At 43.2% G+C, this 26,484-nt stretch overlaps 1 protein-coding gene across 1 annotated transcript in view; it reads left to right on the top strand.

Annotated features, from left to right (window-relative positions):
- Nucleotides 1–26,484, top strand: part of GXYLT1 (glucoside xylosyltransferase 1) — a 52,214-nt gene that overhangs the window by 12,803 nt on the left and 12,927 nt on the right. The window contains exons 3-5 of the mRNA XM_068272737.1: nucleotides 3,731–3,908; nucleotides 18,835–18,960; nucleotides 22,268–22,519. Coding sequence (XP_068128838.1) covers nucleotides 3,731–3,908; nucleotides 18,835–18,960; nucleotides 22,268–22,519 — 556 coding nt within the window. The remainder of the gene's footprint in view (nucleotides 1–3,730; nucleotides 3,909–18,834; nucleotides 18,961–22,267; nucleotides 22,520–26,484) is intronic.

The following is a 26,484-nucleotide window of genomic DNA, read 5'->3' as shown; positions in this document are numbered from 1 at the left end:
TGTCAAAAGTTAGCGGAAATTGATTTTTTTTTTTTCACAGTGCCATTTTTTACTAACTTGTGACAAAAAATAAAATCTTCTATGAACTCGCCATACACCTAACGGAATACCTTGGGGTGTCTTCTTTCTAAAATGGGTCACTTGTGGGGTTCCTATACTGCCCTGGCATTTTAGGGGCCCTAAACCGTGAGGAGTAGTCTAGAAAACAAATGCCTCAAAATGACCTGTGATTAGGACGTTGGGCCTTAGCGCACCTAGGCTGCAAAAAAGTGTCACACATGTGGTATCGACGTACTCAGGAGAAGTAGTATGTGTTTTGGGGTGTATTTTTACACATACCCATGCTGGGTGGGAGAAAGATCTCTGTAAATGGACAATTGTGTGTAAAAAAAAAAAAAAAAAAAAAAAAAAAAAAAAATGTAATTTACAGAGATATATTTCTCCCACCCAGCATGGGTATGTGTAAAAATACACCCCAAAACACATTATACTACTTCTCCTGAGTACGGCGGTACCACATATGTGGCACCTTTTTACACCCTAAGTACGCTAAGGGGCCCAAAGTCCAATGAGTACCTTTAGGATTTCACAGGTCATTTTTGTTTCAAGACTACTCCTCATGGTTTAGGGCCCCTAAAATGCCAGGGCAGTATAGGAACCCCACAAATGACCCCATTCTAGAAAGAAGACACCCAAAGGTATTCCGTTAGGAGTATGGTGAGTTCATAGAAGATTTTATTTTTTGTCACAAAAATCATTTTTTTGCCAAAATTCCTGTCTTTTTTGATGAATATAATAAAAAGTAAAAATCGCAGGAGCAATCAAATAGCACCAAAAGAAAGCTTTATTAGTGACAAGAAAAGGAGCCAAAATTCATTTAGGTGGTAGGTTGTATGAGCGAGCAATAAACCGTGAAAGCTGCAGTGGTCTGAATGGAAAAAAAGTGGCCGGTCCTTAAAGGGATACTGTAGGGGGGTCGGGGGAAAATGAGCTGAACTTACCCGTGGCTTCTAATGGTCCCCCGCAGACATACTGTGTTGGCGCAGCCACTCACCGATGCTCCGGCCCCGCCTCCAGTTCACTTCTGGAATTTCTGACTTTAAAGTCAGAAAACCACTGCGCCTGCACGCCCGTGTCCTCGCTCCCGCTGATGTCACCAGGAGTGTACTTCTCAGACACAGACCATACTGGGCCTGCGCTGTGCGCTCTTGATGACATCAGCGGGATCGAGGACACGGCAACGCAGGCGCAGTGGTTTTCAGACTTTAAAGTCTGAAATTCCAGAAGTGAACCGGAGGCGGGGCCGGAGCATCGGTGAGTGGCTGCGCCAACACAGGATGTCTGCGGGGGACCGTTAGAAGCCCCGGGTAAGTTCAACTCATTTTCCCCTGACCCCCCTACAGTATCCCTTTAAGGAGGGTAAAGCCCACGGTCCTCAAGTGGTTAATGGTGCTAAGCAGACATGTGCAGCAACATTGCACATATACAGTAGTGTGGATCTGCATGCTCCATTTAATTTGCATATTGTGCCATTGAAATGCAGAATCGTCACTGTATGCCGCTAACATGCGTAATCACTATATGATTGTGCAAACTTATAGATGCAGCCAGCAATTACTATACTGTGTGCTAACAAACATGAGGTAGATGTCTCTAAGCATCTACTATAGCCTCTGATCACTCTGTTGCATTCTCTTGTTAACTAGATAGCAATGTGTTCCTTGTAGCATTACTGAAAGTGTGTGAAAGCCTTGCTTGGCTGTATCTAGTGTCCTAGTAGTGCTAGTAAAAGAGTGTATGACCAGCAGTATTTGTTCATTCTGTTGTAATATGGTACATGGCACTGTGAATTACAATTTTAAGCCAACAGATAATGTGCATTCAGTATGTATTGTATCATAAGCTAATATGCACTCTTGTTGAACAAAATTATTAATGTGCATGTTGGTTACATGTTCAGCTGTAATCGTCATTATTTATTACTTTGATAGAGTGCTACTGCATTATGCAGTGCTATACAAGAGGTGCACATTTCAAACCTCTTCACACAGCAAACTTTGACCCAGAAGGAGAAGAGGGTTTCTTGTCTTGCATTACTGGTGTTCTATTTTTCCAAATATTGAAGCTATGTGTTTGGGAGACAACTGTATCCGTATTCTGTGAAGGGGAAAACACATTTTGGTTAGTTTTCTTCACCCTGAACTGGCCTTGCTATGCGTGGAACTGTGGTATTAATGTAAGCTGCTTTGTAGAGTGCTGCAGGCAGTGTCGGCTCTGTATAGTCGGGTAAAATAGCTGATGTTGTGCATGTTGAGTTTCTTTCTTGAAAGATGATGTAGCCAATATACAATTTTAAAGAGGAATGCCAGTGAAAATAATGTAATAAAAAAAGTGCTTAATTTTTACAATAATTATACATAAATGATTTAGTCAGTGTTTGCTCATTGTAAAGTTTTTCCTCTCCCTGATTTACATTGACATTTATCACAGGGTTGCAACATTTTTTACTGCTGGCAGGTGATGTCAGTGGAAGTAGCTGCGGCTTGCTTTTTTGGCAGTCGGGAACAGCTGTTATTTCCCACTTTGCACCAAGGCTCCCACAGTGTGATGTCAGTACTTCAGTGCTGTGAGGCGCTGACATCACACTTGGGGGGTTTCACCACAAAATCAGCCATACAGAGCCCCCTGATGATCCGTTTGAGAAAAGGAAAAGATTTCTCATGGGAAAGGGGGTATCAGCTACTGATTGGGGTGAAGTTCAATTCTTGGTTACGGTTTCTCTTTAAGCTCCCTTTAAGTGCACCTTTGTAGCATGGTGAGTGATGAAGCCTAGAGTGCTGTTGTGGGAGGGGTTAAGTTGCCTATACCTTCAAAAATATAAGCAGATTTGCAGTTGAAATTTCAAAAACACTTAGTAAATTTAGCTTTTAGCATATGTTATAGGACCACTGAAGTGAGACTGGTATGGAGGCTGCCATATTTATTTCATTTTAAATAATACCAGTTGCCTGACATTTGGCCTATCATTTTATACTGGTAATAGTAGTATAATGCATAGCATAGCAGGCAGCTGCTCTCTGCTTTGCACCTCTCCGGAGATGGATTAAGATGTAATGGGGCCCTAGGCAAGGTAGTAGATTTGGGGCCCCCTTGTAGTCCTTTTGGTAAGCTGAAGCGGAGAGAGGTTAAAGAAGGTGGCAGGTGGGCTCGTGACACCCTCTAGGCCCCAAGCAACAGCCTAGGTTGCCTGGTGGAAGATCCTGCTCTGCACCCCTCCCTTCAGTGACTGAGAGGAGGGTGCAGAGAGCAGATGCCTGTGAATGGAAAACAGAGCACGGATAGGCACACTATAGAATACAGCCTTTACTGTCAGAGGGGTTAACTTACACAGCTGCTCTGCTTCCAGCTGCAAACAACATGGGAAGTAGCACAGTTTTTTTTTTTCTCCAGGCCAGTGACACCTGCATGTGATCTCTTGCAGGGAATATCGGGACTTGGGAAGAGGAGGAACAGTGTCTTGGGCATGCACAGCCCCCCCCCCATCTGAATACAGTTTGGCTTTCTCCAATTAGCCAGGTTCACTTTTCCTGGGTAGTAAACTGCTGCTCCCTTTTGATACCAGATGAGATGGGTGTCTGCATGTCATGTGTTCTACTGCAATTTATCGATGGGCGTAATGGTTATATGTTGGATTTAAAGTTTGAGTGCAACAAATGTTATTTTATTTCAGATATAACCTACCTGTGAAAAATGACCTGGATACTACAATGCACCTGGCAGTTGTGGCATGTGGCAATCGCTTGGAAGAGACCATTGTAATGCTAAAATCTGCACTACTTTTTAGCAAAAAACCTCTTCAGTTCCACATTTTTGCTGAAGACGAGCTTCATACTGAATTCACAACAATTGTAAGTACCAGTAATTTTTAAAGTAAATGGGACTCTTTTTAAAAAAAAAAAAAAAAAAAACCACTTAAAGAACAAGTGACATCCATGCTCACCTAGAGATAAAAAAAAAAAACCATATGTAGAAAAATACTACTTCTACTTACATAGCAGATGTATTGTGCTGTCCACGTAATGATTCCTGCGAATTTTATATAGGAAAAGCAGAAAACCCTATTCTAGGCAGTGGCCATTTTGCCAAGCTAATGCTGACATCATATCCTCCCTGAATCTGTTTTTCCCCTTTCCTTCTCTTGCTCATTATGTATTCATTAGCTGCCCTCCTCCCAGAGTCTTCAGACACTCCCACTGAGGTGTATACTAGGAAGTGGAAGTGGATTTTTTTTTTTCTCTCCTCCAATCGCTGTGCCACCTCAGCTTTGCTTGTAAACACAAGTGAGCAGAGGTGTTTCAGATAAGAAGCTAGGCAGGGAAATAGAAGAGGAGGAATATATTATAGATAAAAAGAACCTCCAGCATTCAACTGTTTGACACTGACTACTAAAGGCCAGTGCTCCTAAAGTATGTAATAACTCCAAACCATAACAGCAGAAAAGTTTTTAGCAAGTTCTGAATGCAGGATTTTCACAAACAAGCACGAAGATATCCTGCGCTCCAAGTAGTGCTGCACACTCAAAGGATGGCTCTCCTTTACACATTCAGCACCCCGCAGCGCTCCGACAAGGGTGATTTGGCAGAAGTACTAAAAGAAGATGAAGCGCGCCATAGTGCATTAAATGTGGAGGAATGCCAGCCGCTTGCCTCTACAGTGGGGGATGACGCGCTGTGGCCAGCAGCTGGCATTCCGCTGAGATGCGATTTTTATCACTCATGCTTGTGAGTATAAACTTTTAATTGGTAATAAAATCTCCTCCACATTTAATGCACTATGGCGCGCTTCATCTTCTTTTAGTACTTCTGAATGCAGGATTAACCTCTTTATCACTTAATACACTCAGTCCAGTTGCTGTTGAAATTTGATTTTTATGGTGACAATACCGCTTTAAAGGGGCGCTATGGCATAAAAAAATTAAAATTTAAAATATGTGCAAACATAAACAAATAAGAAGTACGGTTTTTCCACAGTAAAATAAGCCATAAATTACTTTTCTCCTATGTTGCTGTCATTTACAATAGGTAGTAGAAATCTGAGAGAAGCGACAGGTTTTGGACTAGTCCATTTCTTCATGGGGGGATTCTCAGGGATTTATTTATTTTCAAAAGCACTTGGGAAATAGCAGTTGCTCTGTCCAACTGCAAAAAAACTGGGTAGCGAGCAGGGAAGCTGGCCAGCATCATTGTTTAAATCCTTTTTAGGGAATACCTTTCATAAGGAATAAAAGCCTTGCTAAGAATCCCCTATGAAGAGATGGACTAGTCCAAAACTTGTCGCTTCTGTCAGATTTCTACTACCTACTGTAAGTGACAGCAACATAGGAGAAAAATAATTTATGGGTCATTTTGCTCTGGAAAAAAAGTACTTATTTGTCTGTTTGCACAAATTTTAAAATTTTTCGCTATAGTGCCCCTTTAAGGTGAGGGAAGGCTCTGGGTCCTAATGAGCCTTCCCTCTCCTCTCTGGGTGCCTTGGTGCAGTGCTGGCTCCACCGTTTAAATTCCCCGCCGTGGGGGAGTTCAGGAGCTGAGTCCTCACGAAGACTTGTGGCTCCATATTGCGCACGCGGGAGAGCGCTCATGCATGCGCAGTATGAAGCGGCCTGTCTTCGAGAGTACTCAATCTCCCGAAGACTTTCCAAAGTAAACAGCAGTTCCCATTAGCTTTAAAATGAAAATAACCTTTTGAGATCTAAGCCTCTGGTTAGGTATCTCTTTTTGTTGTGGTGTACTTTGCTGGTGTTTCTTTGCTGCAGGATGTCTTTTCCTCACAAAATGTGTGTATAAACTCCTATATTGGTTGGCTGGTTATGCTGCTCATAAGACAGGGATATAAGAAAATGCAATGATTCCAAAAACTACAAGTAAACCTAATATCAGTTCAGGAGTGCCTCATTAGCAGTTATACAAGTTTTCACTTATAATTTAGCAGACCCATAAACCCCCAGAAATGTTTCAGTGCTGCCAAATGTTAACTCCATCCCCCACCTCCTCTTAACCTCCCTGGTGGTATGGACGAGCGGAGTTCGTCCAGCAAAAACTTGCAAAAAGCGTTAATGACGAGCTGAGCTCGCCCATGCCGACAGGGAGATTTCCTGTTTCTCTGCCCCGCCGGCTGCATTTTGTTCTCATCAGTTATTCCCCAGGATGGCTGGATGCCTGACTGCATGCTGTGGGTAGCGATCTGTGCTACCCACAGCGTGCAGAACAAGCATCCAGCCATCCTAGGGAATCCCTGGGCAGCCAGCGGGGCAGGGAATGTGCGGGGTTCCCCCTTGTATGCGGAGGCTATGTGGGCGAGGGGATCCCCCTCTGTGCGGGTGGGGGGATCCCCTTCAATGGTGGCTATGTGGGCAGGGGGATCCCCTTCAATGGTGACTATGTGGGCGGGGAGGGGAGATCCCCCTCTGTGGGGGTGGATCCCCTTCAATGGTGGCTATGTGGGCGGGGGGGATCCCCCTCTGTGCGGGCGGGGGGATCCCCCTTCAATGGTGGCTATTTGGGTGGCCTATCCCCCTTCTCCCTCCCCCCCCCTCCCGATTCCCCCCTTCCCCCCCCCCCCCCCCCCCAATCCCAGCCCGTTGAGTAATAAGGTGTACTCACCCGAGGGCTTTCTCCAGCGACGGCTGCGGCATACGCCCTCCTCCATCTCCGAAGTCTCGTTCTCCGTACAGTTACATTACGAGATTTGGTGACTGTACGGAGAACGAGACTTCAGAGATGGAGGAGGGAGGGGGCTGCAGCCGTCGCTGGAGAAAGCTTTTGGGTGAGTACACCTAATTACTCAACGGGCTGAGACTGGGGAGGATCGGGGGGGGGGAGAAGGGGGATAGGCCACCCAAATAGCCACTATTGAAGGGGATCCCCCCACCCGCACAGAGGGGGATCCCCCCCTGCCCACATAGCCACCATTGAAGGGGGTCCCCCCCACTCGCACAGAGGGGATCTCCCCCCGCCCACATAGCCACCATTGAAGGGGATCCCCGCCCACATAGCCTCCGCATACAAGGGGGAACCCCGCACATTCCCTGCCCCGCTGGCTGCCCAGGGATTCCCTAGGGTGGCTGGATACTTGTTCTGCACGCTGTGGGTAGCACAGATCGCTACCCACAGCGTGCTAGGATGGGGGGGGGGGGGACATCTGGCAACCTATAAATCTTCTCATCTGGCTCACTTTATACCTGGCTGCACATCTGGCTCACTTTATACCTGGCTGCACATCTGGCTCACTATATACCTGGCTGCACATTTGGCTCACTATATACCTGGCTGCACATCTGGCTCACTATATACCTGGCTGCACATCTGGCTACGTATACATCTGGGTCTTATACTCACCATTTGGCGTGCTGATCCCTCGTCGCGTACCTCTGATGGCTTCCCCAGTGCCTTCTTCCATGTCCCTTGGCGGATTTTGCTTCTCCCTCGGCGATCACATGTGCCCCGTTGATCGCCGTTCATGACACCAAGGTCATCGGCGTTGATGATAACAGCGTCATCAACATCTTGCAGAAAACACTTTTTTTAAATTAAATTCAATACAATAACCTGTATTGAATTCAATTTAAAAAAAAAAATTAATTGCAAAAAAAAAAATGGTTGAAAATTATTGGAATTTAATTGAAACACTTTTTGCACAGAAATCCTGGGGAAATAGAACGCCAGGGTGGTTAAAGAGAATTTGTACTCTAAAATTCTTGCAATAATAAGCATACCATTCTGTTCATCATGTTCTCCTGGGCCCCTCTGTGCTGTTTCTGCCTGTTTTAGGCAATGTTTGCAAACAAAAGACATGGCTGCTAACCAGCATGTGATAGGCTGAGAGAAGCTCAGTCTGTGACTCATACAGAGCCTGCAGGGGACGTGGAGCGGGTGTGTATAGCTTCTGCCTATCACAAGCAGAGCAGCACATTCCTGCCTGAGTGCCTGAGCCCGACAAAGCTGTCAAAGGAAAGAAGATTAGATTATATAACAGAGATAATACAGCCACTGTGAAACTATGGAAGGCTGCAGTAAGACAGACATTAGAACAGGTAAAGGAATTTATATTTTTTATGAAAAACAGGGCGCTCTTACAGCAAGCCACAAGCGAATAGTTCACAGCTTAACATAGTACATGGTGAAAAACAAGCAAAGATTATAGCTCTCAAGCCCGCTGTCTGGGTGTCACCCTGGACTCCACACTCTCCTTCACTTCCCACATCCAAAACCTCACAAAGTCCTGCAACTTCCACCTTCGTAACATCTGTAAGATTCGCCCTTTCCTGACCTCTGCCACCACCAAACTCCTCATCCATGCCCTCATAATTTCCCGCCTTGACTACTGCAATGCCCTGCTGTCTGGTCTCCCTATGACCCGAACAGCCCCACTGCAGTCCATCATGAATGTGGCAGCCAGAATTATCCACTGCTCCCATCGCTCCACCACGGCAGATCCCCTCCTAGAATCCCTCCACTGGCTTCCTATCCAGTCCAGAATCAGATTCAAGATACTGTGTCTGACCTACAAATCTGTCCACAAAACCTGTCCAACCTTCATTTCCGATCTTACTCAGAGGTACACACCTAGCCGCTCAGTCCGCTCTTCCAATGAACTTCGCCTAACCACCCCCCGCATCACCCAGTCCCATGCACGCCTCCAGGACTTCTCAAGAGCTGCTCCAACACTATGGAACTCCCTACCTCCACCCATTAGGGCAGCCCCCTCCTTCAACATCTTCAAGAAAGCCCTCAAAACTCACCTTTTCACTCTGGTCTACTACCCCTCACAAGTGCACTAAACCTACAGCTGAACTCTGGTCCCCTACCATTCGTGTCCTTACCTCTCCCTCTAGATTGTAAGCCTTTGGGCAGGGTCCTCCTCCTTTTGTGTCCTACCTGATCTGGCACCTCCATTACTGTGAACCCATGCCATGCATTTGAGTGAACCTAACTTGCCTAATCTCCATGCTTCATCCAGTGACTAAGCATTACCTTGTACTAATACTGTGCTGTGTGATCTGGTTTTCTTGTATTCCTGTATTGTCATATTGCTGTATGTCACCCCTAAATATTGTCTGTAACCTAAATTAATGTTCAGCGCTGCGTAATATGTTGGCGCTTTATAAATACAATTAATAATAATAATAGTGACTTTTTCCTAATATTGTCCTATGTTTAACCAGTTCACCCCCAAGGGTTTTTATCCTAACGGACCAGAGCAATTTTCAGTTGTCAGCGCTCCTCCCTTTTATTCCCTAATAACTTTATTACTACTTATCACAAGAAAATGATCTATACCTCGTTTTTTTCGCCACCAATTAGGCTTTCTGTGGATAGTACATTTTGCTAAGAATTTTTTTATTCTAAATGCATTTTAATGAGAAAAACAGAAAAAAAATAAAAAAAATCATTATTTCTCAGTGTTCAGCCTTTATAGTTTTAAAATTAAACATTCTCCTGTGGATAAAACAAACACGTTTTATTTGCCCAGTGGTCCCGATAATTAAACCGTTTAGAATATGTCCCTACCACAATGTATGGCGACAGTATATTATTTTGAAATATAAGTGGTTATTTTTCTGTTTGTTCTGGCCATAATTACAAGCCCCTATGTAATAAATTAAAATTAATTTTCCCCCATAAAATATAGAATAAAAAAAGCTGAGTCCCTAAGGCAACTATTTATTTATTTTTTTAAGCTGATTTTTTTTTTTACAAGTGTTTTTTTTTGGGGGGAGGGTTGGAAGTGTAATTTTATTAATGATGTGTATATACTTGAAAATGTATGTATTTTGTAGATGTAATATACTTTTTGGCCACAAGATGGCGCTAGTGAACACTCATAGGACGTGTTCACTTTTTTTTTTTTTTTTTTTTTACACACTTTATTAAACTGTTACATTTCCTGTTTATGTGAATGGACGTAGCCGCTGTTCGCGGTCACGTCCATTCACTCCAGGCACTGCGATTGGGTAGAGGACTGTTCGGTCCTCTTCCCCAATCACCCAGCACGGGATCCCGACGGTAATGGCGGCGGTAGCGGCGGACACACGGCGGTAGCAGCGGCGGGAATGCGCGACGTATTAAAACGTCATGTTGCTGTTAATAGCGGTAAGCATGACGTTTTAATACGTTAGGATGGCGGTAAATGGTTAAAGTATGAAAAAGTGTGAAAAAGAGTCCACAGAGATCTTCTTCCAGCTTTCTTAAGGATAAATACTTCAAACTTCCTGAATCATATGGTTATAGTATACGCTCACCAGAAATGACAGCTGCCCCTCTCAGGATCAGCCAACAGCGCTTCTGGCCCAGCCAGTGTTTACTCAGTGTTCCAGCGTGTCTTCCTTCCTCTATTTTGCTCAAATCATGAAAGACAGAAGAGACACTCCAATAGTGTAACACTGTGTATATTACAAATAGATTCTATTTCACCCGTGCTCCCGGTTTAAAATCAGCACCCAGTGCTCCACCACCGAATGCTCAACAAAGCCTCTCACCGCACAATCTGGCTGACCCAGCACAGACCAGCAATAATCACTTCACAGATGACATCAGGCGTATTCCCTTATTGGCAACTCTCCTAGGGCTCAAACAAGGCCAGACATAGTGTAAAATCTTCTTTTATTAAAATGGTTAAAACGTAGTGCACTTACAATTTAGTGGAAACAAATGCGCATGTAAAAACCTGTAGAGCTCTTTCAGCGGCCCTCGCTCCTTAGGCCACGCCCAACTAGTTTCGTCCTATGACTCATCAGGGGCTAGGGCCAATCAGAGCGAGGGGACGCTATATACTTCCTTCCCCGCATCACATGATACACAAGTTAATGGGGCTCGGCATAGTTCACTCGTCATATTCTCAAACGCCACAGTTGGCTGACATTTCTAAAGTTCAGCCCCTCGTGGGGATAAGGGCATATTATTGGCTATCCATTCCCCAGCCTATCAGCTACACATTAGAGGTCCCCGCCTAAACTACATTTCCCATCTACCCTGCTTCCTCCTTTTTTACTTGCTCAGCCGGGATATATTGAAAAAGGGAACTATTTGAGGAGCGCATATTTTTAGGTTGTGATTTTGTTTAAAGGAATTTATAGGATAGAAGAAATAAGGACGAAAATGTTGTTACAGAGTCTCTTTAAACCTACATTTTAGCTATTAGTTTGCAATATACTTGAAAAATAAAATCAGAATACTGAAACAGCTTACCTATACATATGTTTGTTTATACTCGGGATACATAAGCGCCTTCCCTAGAAAAATGTGATCTTAGTTTCCCAAAAAACAACCTTTCAAACACTTTTACAGCAGATTATTTGCATCATAGCCACAAAACTGTAGTCCTCAGAAAACACAGCATTTGACCTTAAGGCTGGTTTCACAGTGGGACATTACAGGCGCACGTTAGAGCAGCCTGTAACGCACCCCACCGCACAGCAATGAAAAATCAATGGGCTGTTCACAGTGCCCACGTTGCGTTACATTGTAACGCAGCACGTCCTGATAACGTACTGCATGCAGTACTTTACTTTCGCCGCGTTAGACTGCTAAGTACGGGTGGGTACTGCTCAGTACGGGTGGGTTTTTTTATTCTGGGGGCGGGGTGAGGCCGCTACGTAGCCAGGCACATGGCTACTTAATATTCACTGCACTTGCAGTGTTTTCTTCTTGGAGCGGCTGCTGATTGGCTGGCGGGACCACGTGATGCGGAGAGCTCCGCTCACATGGTCTCCGCAGTGCCTCCGACAGAGCAGGCGCACCAAGAGCTGCTTGTAACGCGGCTCTTGGTAGCGTCCTGCTCCAACACCACCAGGCGTTGCGTTAGGGGCACGTTATGTGACCTTAACGTCCCCTAAAACGCAACGTCCTGGTGTGAAACATTTTTTACCAGGATAGAATTCCAATAGATTTCAGTTTGAAATCTATTGAAATTCGATCTGATGGCATTTTTTTGCCATCAGATTTCCATTAAGGCCAATGCAAACTGATAAGCAATCTCATCAGATCGACCTAAATTTTCCACCCTGCAAGTTCGATGGAAATCCATCGAAATCGATCGAAATCGGCCGTCGATCGGTCGATTGGCCAACCGATTTGCAATCGATGGATCGATCGGTCGGCCAGAAAATCAGCTGAGTGTATGGGCTGCTTAAGAGTGAGTTAAATAGACTAACCTGAGGAGAGCTGTTAAATGGCTGTGGCAAAATTCCAAACACGATTGATTGACTCTGCACAGTCATACATACACAGAGGCTTAACGGCCACAAAAATGCAGTCTATCAAACGCAGCAAGCCATTGAAGCTAGATTTTTGTTTCCAGTATCTCTCCCGGGGGTTCCATGGCTGAATATGGTCCAGTAGTGTGAGTTAATGAAACAGGGCATAAGCTACCTGTATGAATGTAAGTTTTCCATTTTTACTGGCTTGCTGAGTATAGATTTTTAACATTTTATTTTCAACTAATACTTTGAAGGGAAGTAAAGAGAACATATTTGTTAGTGGGGCTAAAGAACACTGGGATTGACGGATACCTTATTACAGCTGTTAAATTGGAACATTTACCTTATGCTTATTATAACTGTAGAACTATCTTCTCTGGAACGCCTCGCTTTCACGAGGTACCCTAATTGGGGTCATTATCAGTGCAGGAGAAGAGCATGTTCCCCTTCCAGCCTTGCTAATGCCAACTTTCTGTCTTCTAAATAAAAGAAAGTGATATTTAACCAGAAAATTGGCAATTACCGTACTTCTTTTGTAAAATAAGATAATGTCTCCGCACCACACTGCTAATTTGGTGTGCTGGATCAAAAATGCACTGCCAACAAAAGTATAACCACCCAAATGTAATAAACGTATAAAAAAAATACATTTTAATAGATCATAACAAATGGCATAAGAATCTAAAACCATTTAAAAGAGCAAGGTATAGCAATTGCTTTAAAGCGGTTTAAAACCCTGACATAATCAATAAAAACATACTTTCCTACTTTTTATATGCTATACAGTTATCATATTTGCATTTGTGCATAAGTATTATTATTCATTTAGATATTCTAATTTCCCAAAAGTACAGTTTTTTTTGCTTTGTGAGCTGACTTTGCATTTTATTAACCCTCCTGGCGGTCTAATGAATTCTGCCAGGAGGCAGCGCAGCAGTTTTTTTTTTTTTTTTTTTTAAATCATGTAGCGAGCCCAGGGCTCGCTACATGATGGCCGCTGCTCAGCGGCATCCCCCTGCCCGCTTCGATCGCCTTCGCCGATCTCCGATCAGGAAATCCCGTTCAAAGAACGGGATTTCCTGGAGGGCTTCCCCGTCGCCATGGCGACAGGGCGGGATGACGTCAGCGACGCCGTGACGTCATTGGGAGTACCGATCCACCCCTCAGTGCTGCCCGGCACTGATTGGCCAGGCAGAGCACGGGGTCTGGGGGGGGCCGCGATGGATAGCGGCGATCGAGCGCGGGCCGGCGGCGATCGGTGTGCTGACGCAGCTAGCAAAGTGCAAAAAAAAATTAAGCAAATCGGCCCAGCAAAGCCTGAGAAAACCTCCTGCGCGGCTTACCCCGAACTGCGTTATGTTGTGAAGGTAAGACATGCTTTAAATCTTTGTCTGTGTTGAGCTGCTTCTCCACAGTCAGAGAATGTCACATTCCTCACTTGATACATTTAAGTAAACACAAGATATTATCTAAAGTTCGTAAGTGTCCACATTTCACTACACTGAACTTACAAGCTCTGTGTGTAACCCTTCGAATGCTGGTCTAGTAAAAAAAAATGCTGGTTGCATTTAAAATGCTCTAAATAATGTTTTAGAGCAAAGATGAAATGCAGGGTTATATTCCGCTGTTAAAGTAAAAAAAAAAAAAAAAATATTAAATGAAATTAACGGAGGAATTGCACCTCACATGGACCATAATCATATAGCACTCCTCAGTGAAATTGCTGATGTGGTAAAAACCCTAATTTCAAATACCGTAGTTATGACTAGTGCTAAAATATGCATTTAGTGAAGTGTCCAGTGCTCCGATAAATGCATCTGATAATCGAGTGAAACAAAAATGTATACCACAAAGGCAATGTTTCTAATACATAATATCATCTACAAAGAGATTGTTATACCTCGATATGTGAAATGACATACAATGCAGATTCAACATTGCAGCCCAAATGTGATATTTGATTCAAATGAGATTAGTGATATATCAACTGGTCCATCAGTGGAGTGTGGACATATGATGCTCATTTCTTATTTAAGGAAATACTTTTGGGGACAGAACTTTTTAAAGTTTCTAACACTCAACTGTTGCATTATGAGCAGAAGCAGTTATTGCCTTCACACAAATATGTGCTTCTAAAATGAATTGAAACCAGAGATATTAGCTACATGTTTGCAAACATGGTAAGTCACAGGGCCACATCAAGGTCTTCTCTGTATGTAGTCCTATTCTACAGAAGTAGACCTATATGTGTAGAGGCAGCTATGCCTCTGAGGTAGAGGCTGTTTTTACCCCCTCTGGGTGCATTAAATAGCCAGGAACCAGCTATCCCCACTGACTGATGGTAATCAAGTAGCATAGCAATCGGGGATGCAGAGGTTGTGACCGCACTGGGGACTTCGGCCAGATGGTTCAAGCCCAGTATTAGCGGTTTATTGGTCTTGTGCTGGTAATGATCACTTACCGTATATATATCCCCTTCTTGTACCTCTGACACTGGTTGTCCTTGGCAGGTTTGGTGCACCCTAATGATTGTTATAAGGGTGCTATCAATTGTTATAAGGTTATTAGTGGTAAAACTTTCGTTAGGGCCCATAGTTCCTTAGCTACAGCACTATGAAGATCTCTGCATCCTCTTGTACAGCGTAAAGCCTTGTACTCAAGCTGGAAAATCTTTAGACCAGGCAGGTTTTCTGCACAATGGCTGATAAGCGCATTGTTCATATCACTGGAAGCTGCTCACCATAGCTCTGGAGGAGAAAGTACAGTTCTTGTCCATAGCTGTTTAATGTTCTACAGCTTAGGGGAGCTGTAATAAACAAAGTGTAACTGTCTTTATACACACAGTGGCGTCAATTCACCAGAGGTTACCAACCTATTTATCTCTTGGGAGGTAATTTACCTCCTGTGATATCTCCAAATAGCAATTCTCCAGAAGTATAGGGGAAAATATCGACAGAGAGAAATGCAAGAGATAAATGTGAGATAAGTATGAGATAAATAAGTGATAGTTAGTAGTTAGTTTTTCTCCAAATCACAATTCACCAGGGAAGAAAGGGGGTGTGGCCATTCGTTATTTTTTCATCTCTTTGGCGTCAATTCACCAGAGGTTACCAACCTATTTATCTCTTGGGAGGTAATTTACCTCCTGTGATATCTCCAAATAGCAATTCTCCAGAAGTATAGGGGAAAATATCGACAGAGAGAAATGCAAGAGATAAATGTGAGATAAGTATGAGATAAATAAGTGATAGTTAGTAGTTAGTTTTTCTCCAAATCACAATTCACCAGGGAAGAAAGGGGGTGTGGCCATTCGTTATTTTTTCATCTCTTTATCCCCTGAATGAACCTGGAGATATAGTGGTTTTCACACAGCAGCTGCTGCTGTGGAAGATGGAGCCTTTTGAGCTTACTCTGTTAGGCCTGGTGCACACCAAAAACCGCTAGCAGATCCACAAAATGCTAGCAGATTTTGAAACGCTTTTTCTTATTTTTCTGTAGCATTTCACCTAGCATTTTACGGTTTTGTGAAGCGTTTTTGGTGTAGTAGATTTCATGTATTGTTACAGTAAAGCTGTTACTGAACAGCTACTGTTACAAAAACCGCCTGGCAAACCGCTCTGAAGTGCCGTTTTTCAGAGCGGTTTGTGTTTTTCCTATACTTAACATTGAGGCAGAAACGCCTCCGCAATCCAAAATCTGCAGCAGCCCGGGAGTATGCGTTTCTGCAAAAGGGTCCCGCTCTGGTGTGCACCAGCCCATTGAAATACATTACCCAAGCGTATCCGCAGCCGCAAGCGGATCGCAGAACGCAGCCGAACCGCTCTGGTGTGCACTAGGCCTTAGAGCTTACTTCTATTATGAGGAGACGAAGGCGCAGGAGGAGGGTCTGTTTAATCGCCCCTCGTATTTTTCGTGAGAGAACAGTTCTTGATAATTTTACTGAGACAGAGGTGGTGAAGAAGTTCAGACTCACTCGTGATATGATTTATGATATGATTCGGCAGTAAAAGGCGGGAATACTCTGGTCAGGTAGTGGTAAAACTCCGCCTCCTACCCACAATGCTTCACTTTCAAGCTTACAGAGAGGAAAAGTATCCCATGTAAATCATTAATACCAATTACCAAACTCTCTGCTTTCTCACACTTTCCTCATGCATATCTCTCCATTATCCCCTGCTATCAAACACTTTTCTCTCTGTCCTCTCACACTGGTGAATTGACTCCAGAGTGTTAAAATACCTCATGAGATAAACTACCTACCTTTTTTCTCTTAGTAAATCCTCTCTGGTGAATTGACGCCTATATCCCCTGAATGAACCTGGAGATATCGTGGTTTTCACACAGCAGCTGCTGCTGTGGAAGATGGAGCCTTTTGAGCTTACTCTGTTAGGCCTGGTGCACACCAAAAATCGCTAGCAGATCCGCAAAATGCTAGCAGATTTTGAAACGCTTTTTCTTATTTTTCTGTAGCGTTTCAGCTAGCATTTTGCGGTTTTGTGAAGCGTTTTTGGTGTAGTAGATTTCATGTATTGTTACAGTAAAGCTGTTACTGAACAGCTACTGTAACAAAAACCGCCTGGCAAACCGCTCTGAAGTGCCGTTTTTCAGAGCGGTTTGCGTTTTCCTATACTTAACATTGAGGCAGAAACGCCTCCGCAATCCAAAATCTGCAGCAGCCCGGGAGTATGCGTTTCTGCAAAACGCCTCCCGCTCTGGTGTGCACCAGCCCATTGAAATACATTACCCAAGCGTATCCGCAGCCGCAAGAGGATCGCAAAACGCAGCCGAACTGCTCTGGTGTGCACTAGGCCTTAGAGCTTGCTTCTATTATGAGGAGACGAAGGCGCAGGAGGAGGGTCTGTTTAATCGCCCCCTCGTATTTTTCGTGAAAGAACAGTTCTTGATAATTTTACTGAGACAGAGGTGGTGAAGAAGTTCAGACTCACTCGTGATATGATTTATGATATGATCCGGCAGTAAAAGGCAGGAATACTCTGATCAGGTAGTGGTAAAACTCCGCCTCCTACCCACAATGCTTCACTTTCAAGCTTACAGAGAGGAAAAGTATCCCATGAAAATCATTAATACCGACTACCTAACTCTCTGCTTTCTCACACTTTCCTCATGCATATCTCTCCATTATCCCCTGCTATCGAACACTTTTCTCTGTCCTCTCACACTGGTGAATTGACTCCAGAGTGTTAAAATACCTCATGAGATAAACTACCTACCTTCTTTCTCTTAGTAAATCCTCTCTGGTGAATTGACGCCTATATCCCCTGAATGAACCTGGAGATATCGTGGTTTTCACACAGCAGCTGCTGCTGTGGAAGATGGAGCCTTTTGAGCTTACTCTGTTAGGCCTGGTGCACACCAAAAACCGCTAGCAGATCCGCAAAATGCTAGCAGATTTTGAAACGCTTTTTCTGTAGCGTTTCAGCTAGCATTTTGCGGTTTTGTGAAGCGTTTTTGGTGTAGTAGATTTCATGTATTGTTACAGTAAAGCTGTTGCTGAACAGCTACTGTAACAAAAACCGCCTGGCAAACCGCTCTGAAGTGCCATTTTTCAGAGCGGTTTGCGTTTTTCCTATACTTTACATTGAGGCAGAAACGCCTCCGCAATCCAAAATCTGCAGCAGCCCGGGAGTATGCGTTTTTGCAAAACGCCTCCCGCTCTGGTGTGCACCAGCCCATAGAAATACATTACCCAAGCGTATCCGCAGCCGCAAGCTGATCGCAAAAGCAGCCAAACCGCTCTGGTGTGCACTAGGCCTTAGAGCTTGCTTCTATTATGAGGAGACGAAGGCGCAGGAGGAGGGTCTGTTTAATCGCCCCTCATATTTTTCGTGAGAGAACAGTTCTTGATAATATTACTTAGACAGAGGTGGTGAAGAAGTTCAGACTCACTCGTGATATGATTTATGATATGATCCGCCAGTAAAAGGCGGGAATACTCTGGTCAGGTAGTGGTAAAACTCCGCCTCCTACCCACAATGCTTCACTTTCAAGCTTACAGAGAGGAAAAGTATCCCATGTAAATCATTAATACCGATTACCTAACTCTCTGCTTTCTCACACTTTCCTCATGCATATCTCTCCATTATCCCCTGCTATCGAACACTTTTCTCTCTGTCCTCTCACACTGGTGAATTGACTCCAGAGTGTTAAAATACCTCATGAGATAAACTACCTACCTTTTTTCTCTTAGTAAATCCTCTCTGGTGAATTGACGCCAGTGCCCCTTCCCCATTCATGATACAAGAAAATGGGTGAGCTTGAAATGCTTGCCACATTTTACAAAATCTTTAAAAACTGTCAATTTAGGTTCAGTGACTATACTCCTTACTGCTTTATTTGTCTTTTTCTCAAGTTTAGTGTAATATTTGCAGTAAACAGTAGGTGGCATATATGCAAGGTTCTGAAAGAAGATCCAAATCTCTCAGATTTGTCTTTTGTAAACAATAATCTGATTTATGTCTATGGGTTTACACTTCATACATCATTGCTTGTTTTACCAGTTTATTGAATACATCTTTTGAACTAAGTCTGTAACTTCTGCTGCCCATTTTCTCTTACAGCTCAACCACTGGGGATTTTCACAGAAATTCAAGTACAGTTTGTACCCTATATCTTTTCCACTGGAAAATGCAGCTGAATGGAGGAAGCTTTTTAAGCCTTGCGCATCACAGAGGCTTTTCCTACCGGTAAAGTATCTCCAACTGCACGACTCCTCCAAAGTGCTCCCAATGCAGCTCACATGGCACACAGAAATACCCAGGAGCAGTTCACTTGTTAAAGATAGCTCTTCACAATATGAAGGACAAACATATGTAGTGTACTAAAGTAGGCTGACTATTTAAATTACACACTGGGGTCATTATTCTAGAGAACAGACCACGGCTGGTGGAAAATGACCAAACCATAGGCTGACAAATGTATTTATTTTTAAACAATGCAAATTGCTTGGATGTCCTGCTAATCCACTGTCTGTAATACTTTTAGCCAAATACCCTGAACAAGCATGCAGATCAGATGTATCGGACTGAAGTCTTAATAAATTAGCCACATGCTTGTTTTAGGTGTGTGATGTAGAAACTACTGATGCCAGAAGGATCAGCAGGACTGCTAGGCAACTGGTATTTTTTACATGGAAATAAATATGGCAGCATGCCTCTCCTGTATGGTTTTCTTTAAAGGACAACTGAAGTGAGAGGTATATGGAGACTGCCATATTTATTTCCTTTTAACCAATACCAGTTGCCTGGCTGCCCTGCTGATCCTGTTCCTCTAATACTTTTTAGCCATAGACCCTGAACAAGCATGCAGCAGATCACTACTGCAGCCAAATAGACCAGCAGGACTGGCAGGCAACTGGTATTGTTTAGAAGGAAATAAATATGGCAGCCTCCTTATACCTCTTCTTACAGTTGTCTTTTAAATATCAGTCTACTTGCTACAAAATATCTGAAACTATGGCCCTCAGGAACATGCTGGTAGCTGCGCCCGGAACATTGCTTGTAATTTGTACTGGACAATAGAGTGTAAAATACTACCTAATATTTTAGTCAATACAAAGCATTGAGTCAGTATATTTCTTTATCATTGTACAGGTAGTCCTTAGTTAACCACTTGCCGACCGCACACTCATAACGTGCGTCGGCAAAGTGGCAGCTGCAGGACCAGCGACGCAATACTGCGTCGCCAGCTGCAGCCTAATTAATCAGGAAGCAGCCGCTCGTACGAGCGGCTGCTTCCTGTCAATTCACGGCGGGGGGCTCCGTGAATAGCCTGCGGGCCGCCGATGGCGGCTCGCAGGCTAGATGTAAACACAAGCGGAAATAATCCGCTTTGTTTACATTTGTACGGCGCTGCTGCGCAGCAGCGCCGTAAGGCAGATCGGCGATCCCCGGCCAATCAGCGGCCGGGGATCGCCTCCATGTGACAGGGGACGTCCTGTCACTGGCTGCACAGGACGGATAGCGTCCTGTGCAGCCCAGATCTCCCGGGGGAGCAGGTAGGAGAGGGAGGGGGAGGATTTCGCCGCGGAGGGGGGCTTTGAGGTGCCCCCCCCCCGCAAAATGCCAGCCAGGAGGAGCGATCAGACCCCCCCTGCACATCATCCCCCTAGTGGGGAAAAAAGGGGGGCGATCTGATCGCTCTGAGTGCCCTTTGATCTGTGCTGGGGGCTGCACAGCCCACCCAGCACAGATCACCTAAACCAGCGCTGGTCCTTAAGGGGGGGTAAAGGGTGGGTCCTCAAGTGGTTAACAAACGTGATAAGGACTGTAGGTTCGTTCTTAAAGAGAACCTGTACTGAGTAAAAATATTTAAAATAAACACATGAGGTAACTTCAAATGAAAATTACAGAGTTACCTTGCCATCAGTTCCTCTCAGAAGCTCACCATTTTCTTCTGACAATAATCCCATCCAGTTCTGACAATATTTTGTCAGATCTGAAATATATCAGTTGCTGTCAGTAAAATATCAGTTGCTGTCAGTTATAGCTGAGAGGAAAACTGATGTACCAGGCAATGTCCATGTTTCCCTATGGCTCAAGTGGGCGATGTTACAGTTTAACTGTGTGCTGACCAGAAAGCTGTTATGGGTAATGGCTATTTTCAAAATGGAGGACGGAAAATTCCCTTGATCATAGTGAACAAATAGGACGCAGGACAGGAGAAAGACACTGAGGAGTAGACTACATGGAAGGTAAGTATGACTTGTGTATGCCTATTTTGACTTTTATTTTCAGTACAGGTTTTCTTTAACCTGAATCTGTCCATAAGTTGTAACACTGTGTCATCTCTATCCCTTGTTCCTCCTGTATTCCCGCCTGTGCCACCAGCATCCCCCTCTGTTTGTATTGTAGGGAATATGGCAGTTTAAAGCACATGAAAAATGTTTACTAAGGTATGTAGTTTAAGGTTTTAGTGCAGTGTGCATTGCAACCTCCTGCAACTGATAGTGTTTAAATTAAGCTAGAACAGGGTGATAATGTTTATTAATAGTCGTTTGTGGCATGGATGATGTCATGAGGTCACTTTTGGGTGGGGTATTGGGGATTAGTGCTGCATTTAAACTGTTAATTATGTCTGCACTGTATGCCACAGGTCTCGAAAAAAGGAAGACCCTGTGAGACTGGCAAAACAATTGTCGGATCACCTGTAGATTTTGGCACAATAAAGAGTGTGCTATAATTTAAAAGTTGGTGTGCTGATAAACTTCGTCCTTTGCAGTGTCCCCATCTGTCCCCACACTGTGCCCCTTTTGCCCCCCTGTGCCCTCAGTGAACTGCAGCAAAATGTTTGAAAAAATCTTTTTTCTTTGAATTTTTTTAAATTGCTTTTCTCAAAAGCTACAAGGTCTCTTGTGAAAAAAAAATAAAAATTTTTCACTCGTTCCCACTGAATCAAATTTCACGTTTTCAGGCCGTTTGTATCGGCTGGTCATTTGTAAGTCGGGTGTTCGTAAGTCTGTAACTACTTGAAAACCTAGCTCCCAACTCTTGATAGATGCAGAATGGAAATGTTAGCAGTAAACACACACCAAGTAAGATGAGCACCCTTTCATAAGAAGTCGAGCTGTGCAAAAAACAAGATCAACAAGGAGAAAAAGCTGCCAAGTGCCTGGTTACATGAAAGAGATCTCTTATTTAAATAATATATAAATATATCAATAATTGGTTCATATCACTGATTGGTTGTGCACTTTTCTTAGCCCTTTTTAAGTGTATCACAAATTTGAGACGACAAAATGATTTTTTTCATATAATCGAGCATCGTTTTTTCCTTTTGTATATAATACAGTTTGACTTATTTGAGAAGTTGCCTGCCTTTAGTGTTGTGGTCTACACTGATATATGCCTATTTGTTGTTTGTTTTTTTTACTAATATTTTTACGTAAAGTCTTTGATGTAGTAGCTTTTAAAAACAGAGCTCAGGGGTAGTAGATTTTAGTATGAAAATTGTCAATTTTTTTCAAAGTAGTAATCGCTCTGTTTCCTTTTGTAGTTAATACTGAAGGATGTGGACTCCTTGTTGTATGTGGACACAGACATACTATTCTTACGGCCTGTGGATGACATTTGGTCTTTTCTGGATAAGTTCAATTCTACTCAGATTGCTGCTATGGCACCAGAACATGAAGAGCCACGAATAGGATGGTATAACCGCTTTGCGCGACATCCTTATTATGGAAAAACTGGTATTAACTCAGGTGTTATGTTAATGAACATGACTCGTATACGACGGAAACACTTTAAGGCAAGTAAAAGTATAATCCTTCAGACGCTTATCATCCTTCCTGAACATGTTAATCCGCTTGTCTGCCAGGTTAATGCAGTGCGTGCATAACAGGAATCCCCAAAGTCTCCTAAAATGTTTTAATTTAGATTTCTAGTCATCAGGTCATCATAGATGAAGTGAAATTAAGGATTTTTCCTCTCCTTTTTTGCTCTTGATTGAGTATTGGGTGATTTAGCTATTTATAGAATAGCTTCCCAAGCTTTGCTTAAAGCAGTAGGATCAGCCATACTATTCCAGGGAAAAAAACACATATATTAGTAGATAAATACTTAATCTACTTACATAACACATGTATTGTACTGTCCACGTTTTGATTTCAGTGAATGTTATATAGTAAATGAAGAGAATTCTGTTCCTGGTGGGGGCCATGTCTTTTGCCCACAGTTAAGGCTAACTCGTGATGTCATTTCTGCCCTTTACTTTTTTCTCTTGTCTCCTCCAATCGCTGAGTCACCTCAGCCTTGCTTGTAAACACAAATGAGTAGGGGATTAGGTTTCAAAAAAGCAGCAGGCAGGGAAATAAAGGGAAGAGGAGGAATATATTATAGATAAAAAGAACCCCCATCATGCAATTATTTGGCACCGACTACTAAAGAGCCAGTGCTCCTAAGGTATATGATAACTCCAAATCATAACAGCAGAAAACATTTTGAAAGTTTTGAATGCAGGATTAGCATCTTTATCACTTAATACACTCAGACCAGTTGCTGTTGAAATTTGATTTTTATGGTGACGATACCGCTTTAAAGGAATACTGTAGGGGTCGGGGGAAAATGAGTTGAACTTACCTGGGGCTTCTAATGGTCACCCACAGACATCCTGTGCCCGCGCAGCCACTGACCGATGCTCTGGCCCTGCCTCCGGTTCACTTCTGGAATTTCAGACTTTAAAGTCTGAAAACCACTGCCGTGTCCTCGCTCCCGCTGATGTCACCAGGAGCGTACTGCGCAGGCACAGACCATACTGGGACTGCGCAGTACACTCCTGCTGACATCAGAGGGAGCGAGGACACGGCAACACAGGCGCAGTGGTTTTCAGAATGAAATTCCAGAAGTGAACCGGAGGCGGGGCCGGAGGATCGGTGAGTGGCTGCGCGGGCACAGGATGTCTGTGGGGGACCATTAGAAGCCCCGGGTAAGTTCAACTCATTTTCCCCCGACCCCCCCCCCCCCCTCCCTCCCCTACAGTGTTCCTTTAATATTGTGCTTTATCACAGTCTTTAAAGTGCCACTGAACATAGAACAAAATACCTGCAATCAAATAAATGAATGAAAAGTGGAAGGTTTTTTTTTTATTTATTTATTTTTTTTTTTTTTTATTTTACACACAAATATGCAGGTGAAGTTATAGAGTGTGAGGGGCTGTGCATTCTTCTGAGGGACGAATTGGGAGAAAGAGAAATGGGTATTCCAAAAATAAAAAATGGTTACAAAGCTAGAGGACAGTCTGGTGTAACAAGGTTCAGTAGGTTTGAGTAAATCAAATCTAAAAGTAAAGCAAGAAAGGGGTACTTACAAACACAGATTAACTTAGTGGTGCCCAAAAAGCAATTAACAATCATAAAAAGAGCAAAAAGCTGCTGCTATAGCCAGGAACATGTATTACAGTACCTGTACACAAAGTATTCCTTGGGTTCTTAAACTTATTAGATCCCAACAGGATGGAAGTAGGGAGCTAAAGTGCCTTTTTGGAGGAATGCTAATAAGCATTCCCTGGGGAATAACTTTTGCTCTCTTTTTATTACTATTGAATTATGAAGCGCCAACCTATTCCGTGGCGCTGTACTGAGTAAGAAATGAACGTGGTCACGTAGAAATAGTTGTGGTATTCTCTCTCGCTCCATTTTAGAAGCTCAACCTATAAATGCAGGATTAACCCGTGTTACTGTAATTAAGTTATCACAGTGTCTTGGAGGTACAAAACAAAAGTCAGTATGTGTGCATGGAGTGCCCACGCCCTTTATCAGCTACATAACTATATGGAAAAATCCTGGAAAAAAAATATCATTTAATCTACAGCGATAAAACACACTACGTTGAAGAGGTGGATAGAATCGGCACTAGTTGCTGCTGGCAAACAGATGGGGGTAGGTGGTTAAAATGATGTGCCTCCAGACGGTAGATTCATCACATCAACAGGAGAGAGTACAGAGAATCCGGGCACCATCAATTGCAAACACCACACTTTATTTCATCCCCAACACTGACAAGATACAAGTGTAGAGGGCTGATCTGACAGCCATTTCGCAAGCAAACACGCTTGCTTCCTCAGAGACAACTCTCTGAGGAAGCAAGCGTGTTTGCTTGCGAAACGGCTGTCAGATCAGCCCTCTACACTTGTATCTTGTCAGTGTTGGGGATGAAATAAAGTGTGGTGTTTGCAATTGATGGTGCCCGGATTCTCTGTACTCTCTCCTGTTGATGTGATAAAACACACTAGCTTGATGCGTACATTTTATAAATCCAGCACAGACCAATTTTTTATTTGAGATTCATGATCAATTTTTCCAATGAGAAAAAGATCAAGAACTGGGTGTATAAATCAAGAAATTGACAATTTATCCTACACTAATACATTTCCCCCCCCCCCCCCAAAAAAAAATCAGATATTTTTATTGTATCATGCGTGGCCCCCATTATTGGGATCTTGATATCCAATACCTTGCTTATTTCATGTAAATGCTAAACTGTATTCTGCACCTATTACATTATTATTATGCGCTAAAATATTATTTATATAGCGCTGACCTCTTCTGCAGCGCTGTACAGTATATTGTCTTGTCACTAAGTGGCCCTCAGAGGGGCTCACAATCTACCTACCATAGTCCTAAGTCCATGTATGTATTGTGTAGTCTAGGGCCAATTTTAGATGGAAGACAATTAAGTTATCTACGTTTTTTTTGGGATGTAAGAGGAAATCGGAGTGGCCGGAGGAAAAACGCAGACATGGGGAGAACATACAAACTCCTCGCAGATGTTGACCTGGCTGGCATTCGAAACCAGGGACCCAGCGCTGCAAGGCGAAAGTGCTAACCGCTACGCCACTGTGCTGCATATTATCTGCATGGTTCTGTAGTAAATGTGCCTGGGTGCAAAACTGACCAGCATGGAGTACCAAAGAACCTATTTAGAACATTCTGAAACGAGAAACAAAAATTCTGTATCTTGTTACGATAGGGCAACATATTAGTTTCAAAACTACAGAAATTGTTCCCAAGAGTTAACCCAATTTTGTAAAGATAAGAGGCAATACAACGCAGTGGAAGGCATGCACTGTCCCAGCTTTTCTGAAATGTGTTGCTGGCATAAACAAAAAGTGTAGTGTTAATATGACATTTCTCACTTTTAATTATCATTTTTCTATACAGTCTTTGTGGCATTTTAAAATACCGTAAATAAAGTAGAGTTTAAATGATTTGAAAATTGATTGTAGTATTTATGTTGCATTGCATCTGTTTTTGGAAAATGGGTTGCAAAAGAAGCAGATGATTGTGGAAAGACCTGCAAATTGATAACACTTCCAAGATGTTTTGTGGCTTGACATTTTGTGGCTTTAGTTCACCTTTACAAACACAACCATGCAATTTATCCCCAGCTGTGTAGTGTACACTAATGGCCAGAAGGTGGTGCTATGGGTATGTGTAATGATTCTTTCAGTCACCGGTCTCATATTAGCTGCTGTTATTAACAATGACCTTCTATATGTAACAAAATCAGCTTGCTTTCAAATAAAGAGAAATTTATGCCCAAGATATCATCTTATTAAAGTGGGCCTTTGCCAAGGGATTATAAAAGCTTGTGTTGCTGATCTTGATTTTAAAATGCTACTTCCCTGGTTGTGTACTGAGCCTCCGCATGTGATACTTTGTGTCAATAATCCAGAATGCAGGTAAGTGACTGAAACTGCCGAATACAGGAGATACG

The sequence above is a fragment of the Hyperolius riggenbachi genome, chromosome 3 (genome assembly GCF_040937935.1).
Source record: "Hyperolius riggenbachi isolate aHypRig1 chromosome 3, aHypRig1.pri, whole genome shotgun sequence".
Classification (NCBI taxonomy): Eukaryota; Metazoa; Chordata; class Amphibia; order Anura; family Hyperoliidae; genus Hyperolius; species Hyperolius riggenbachi.
The sequence above is the reverse complement of the archived record's forward strand: the minus strand, read 5'-3'. Positions and strand labels throughout refer to the sequence as shown.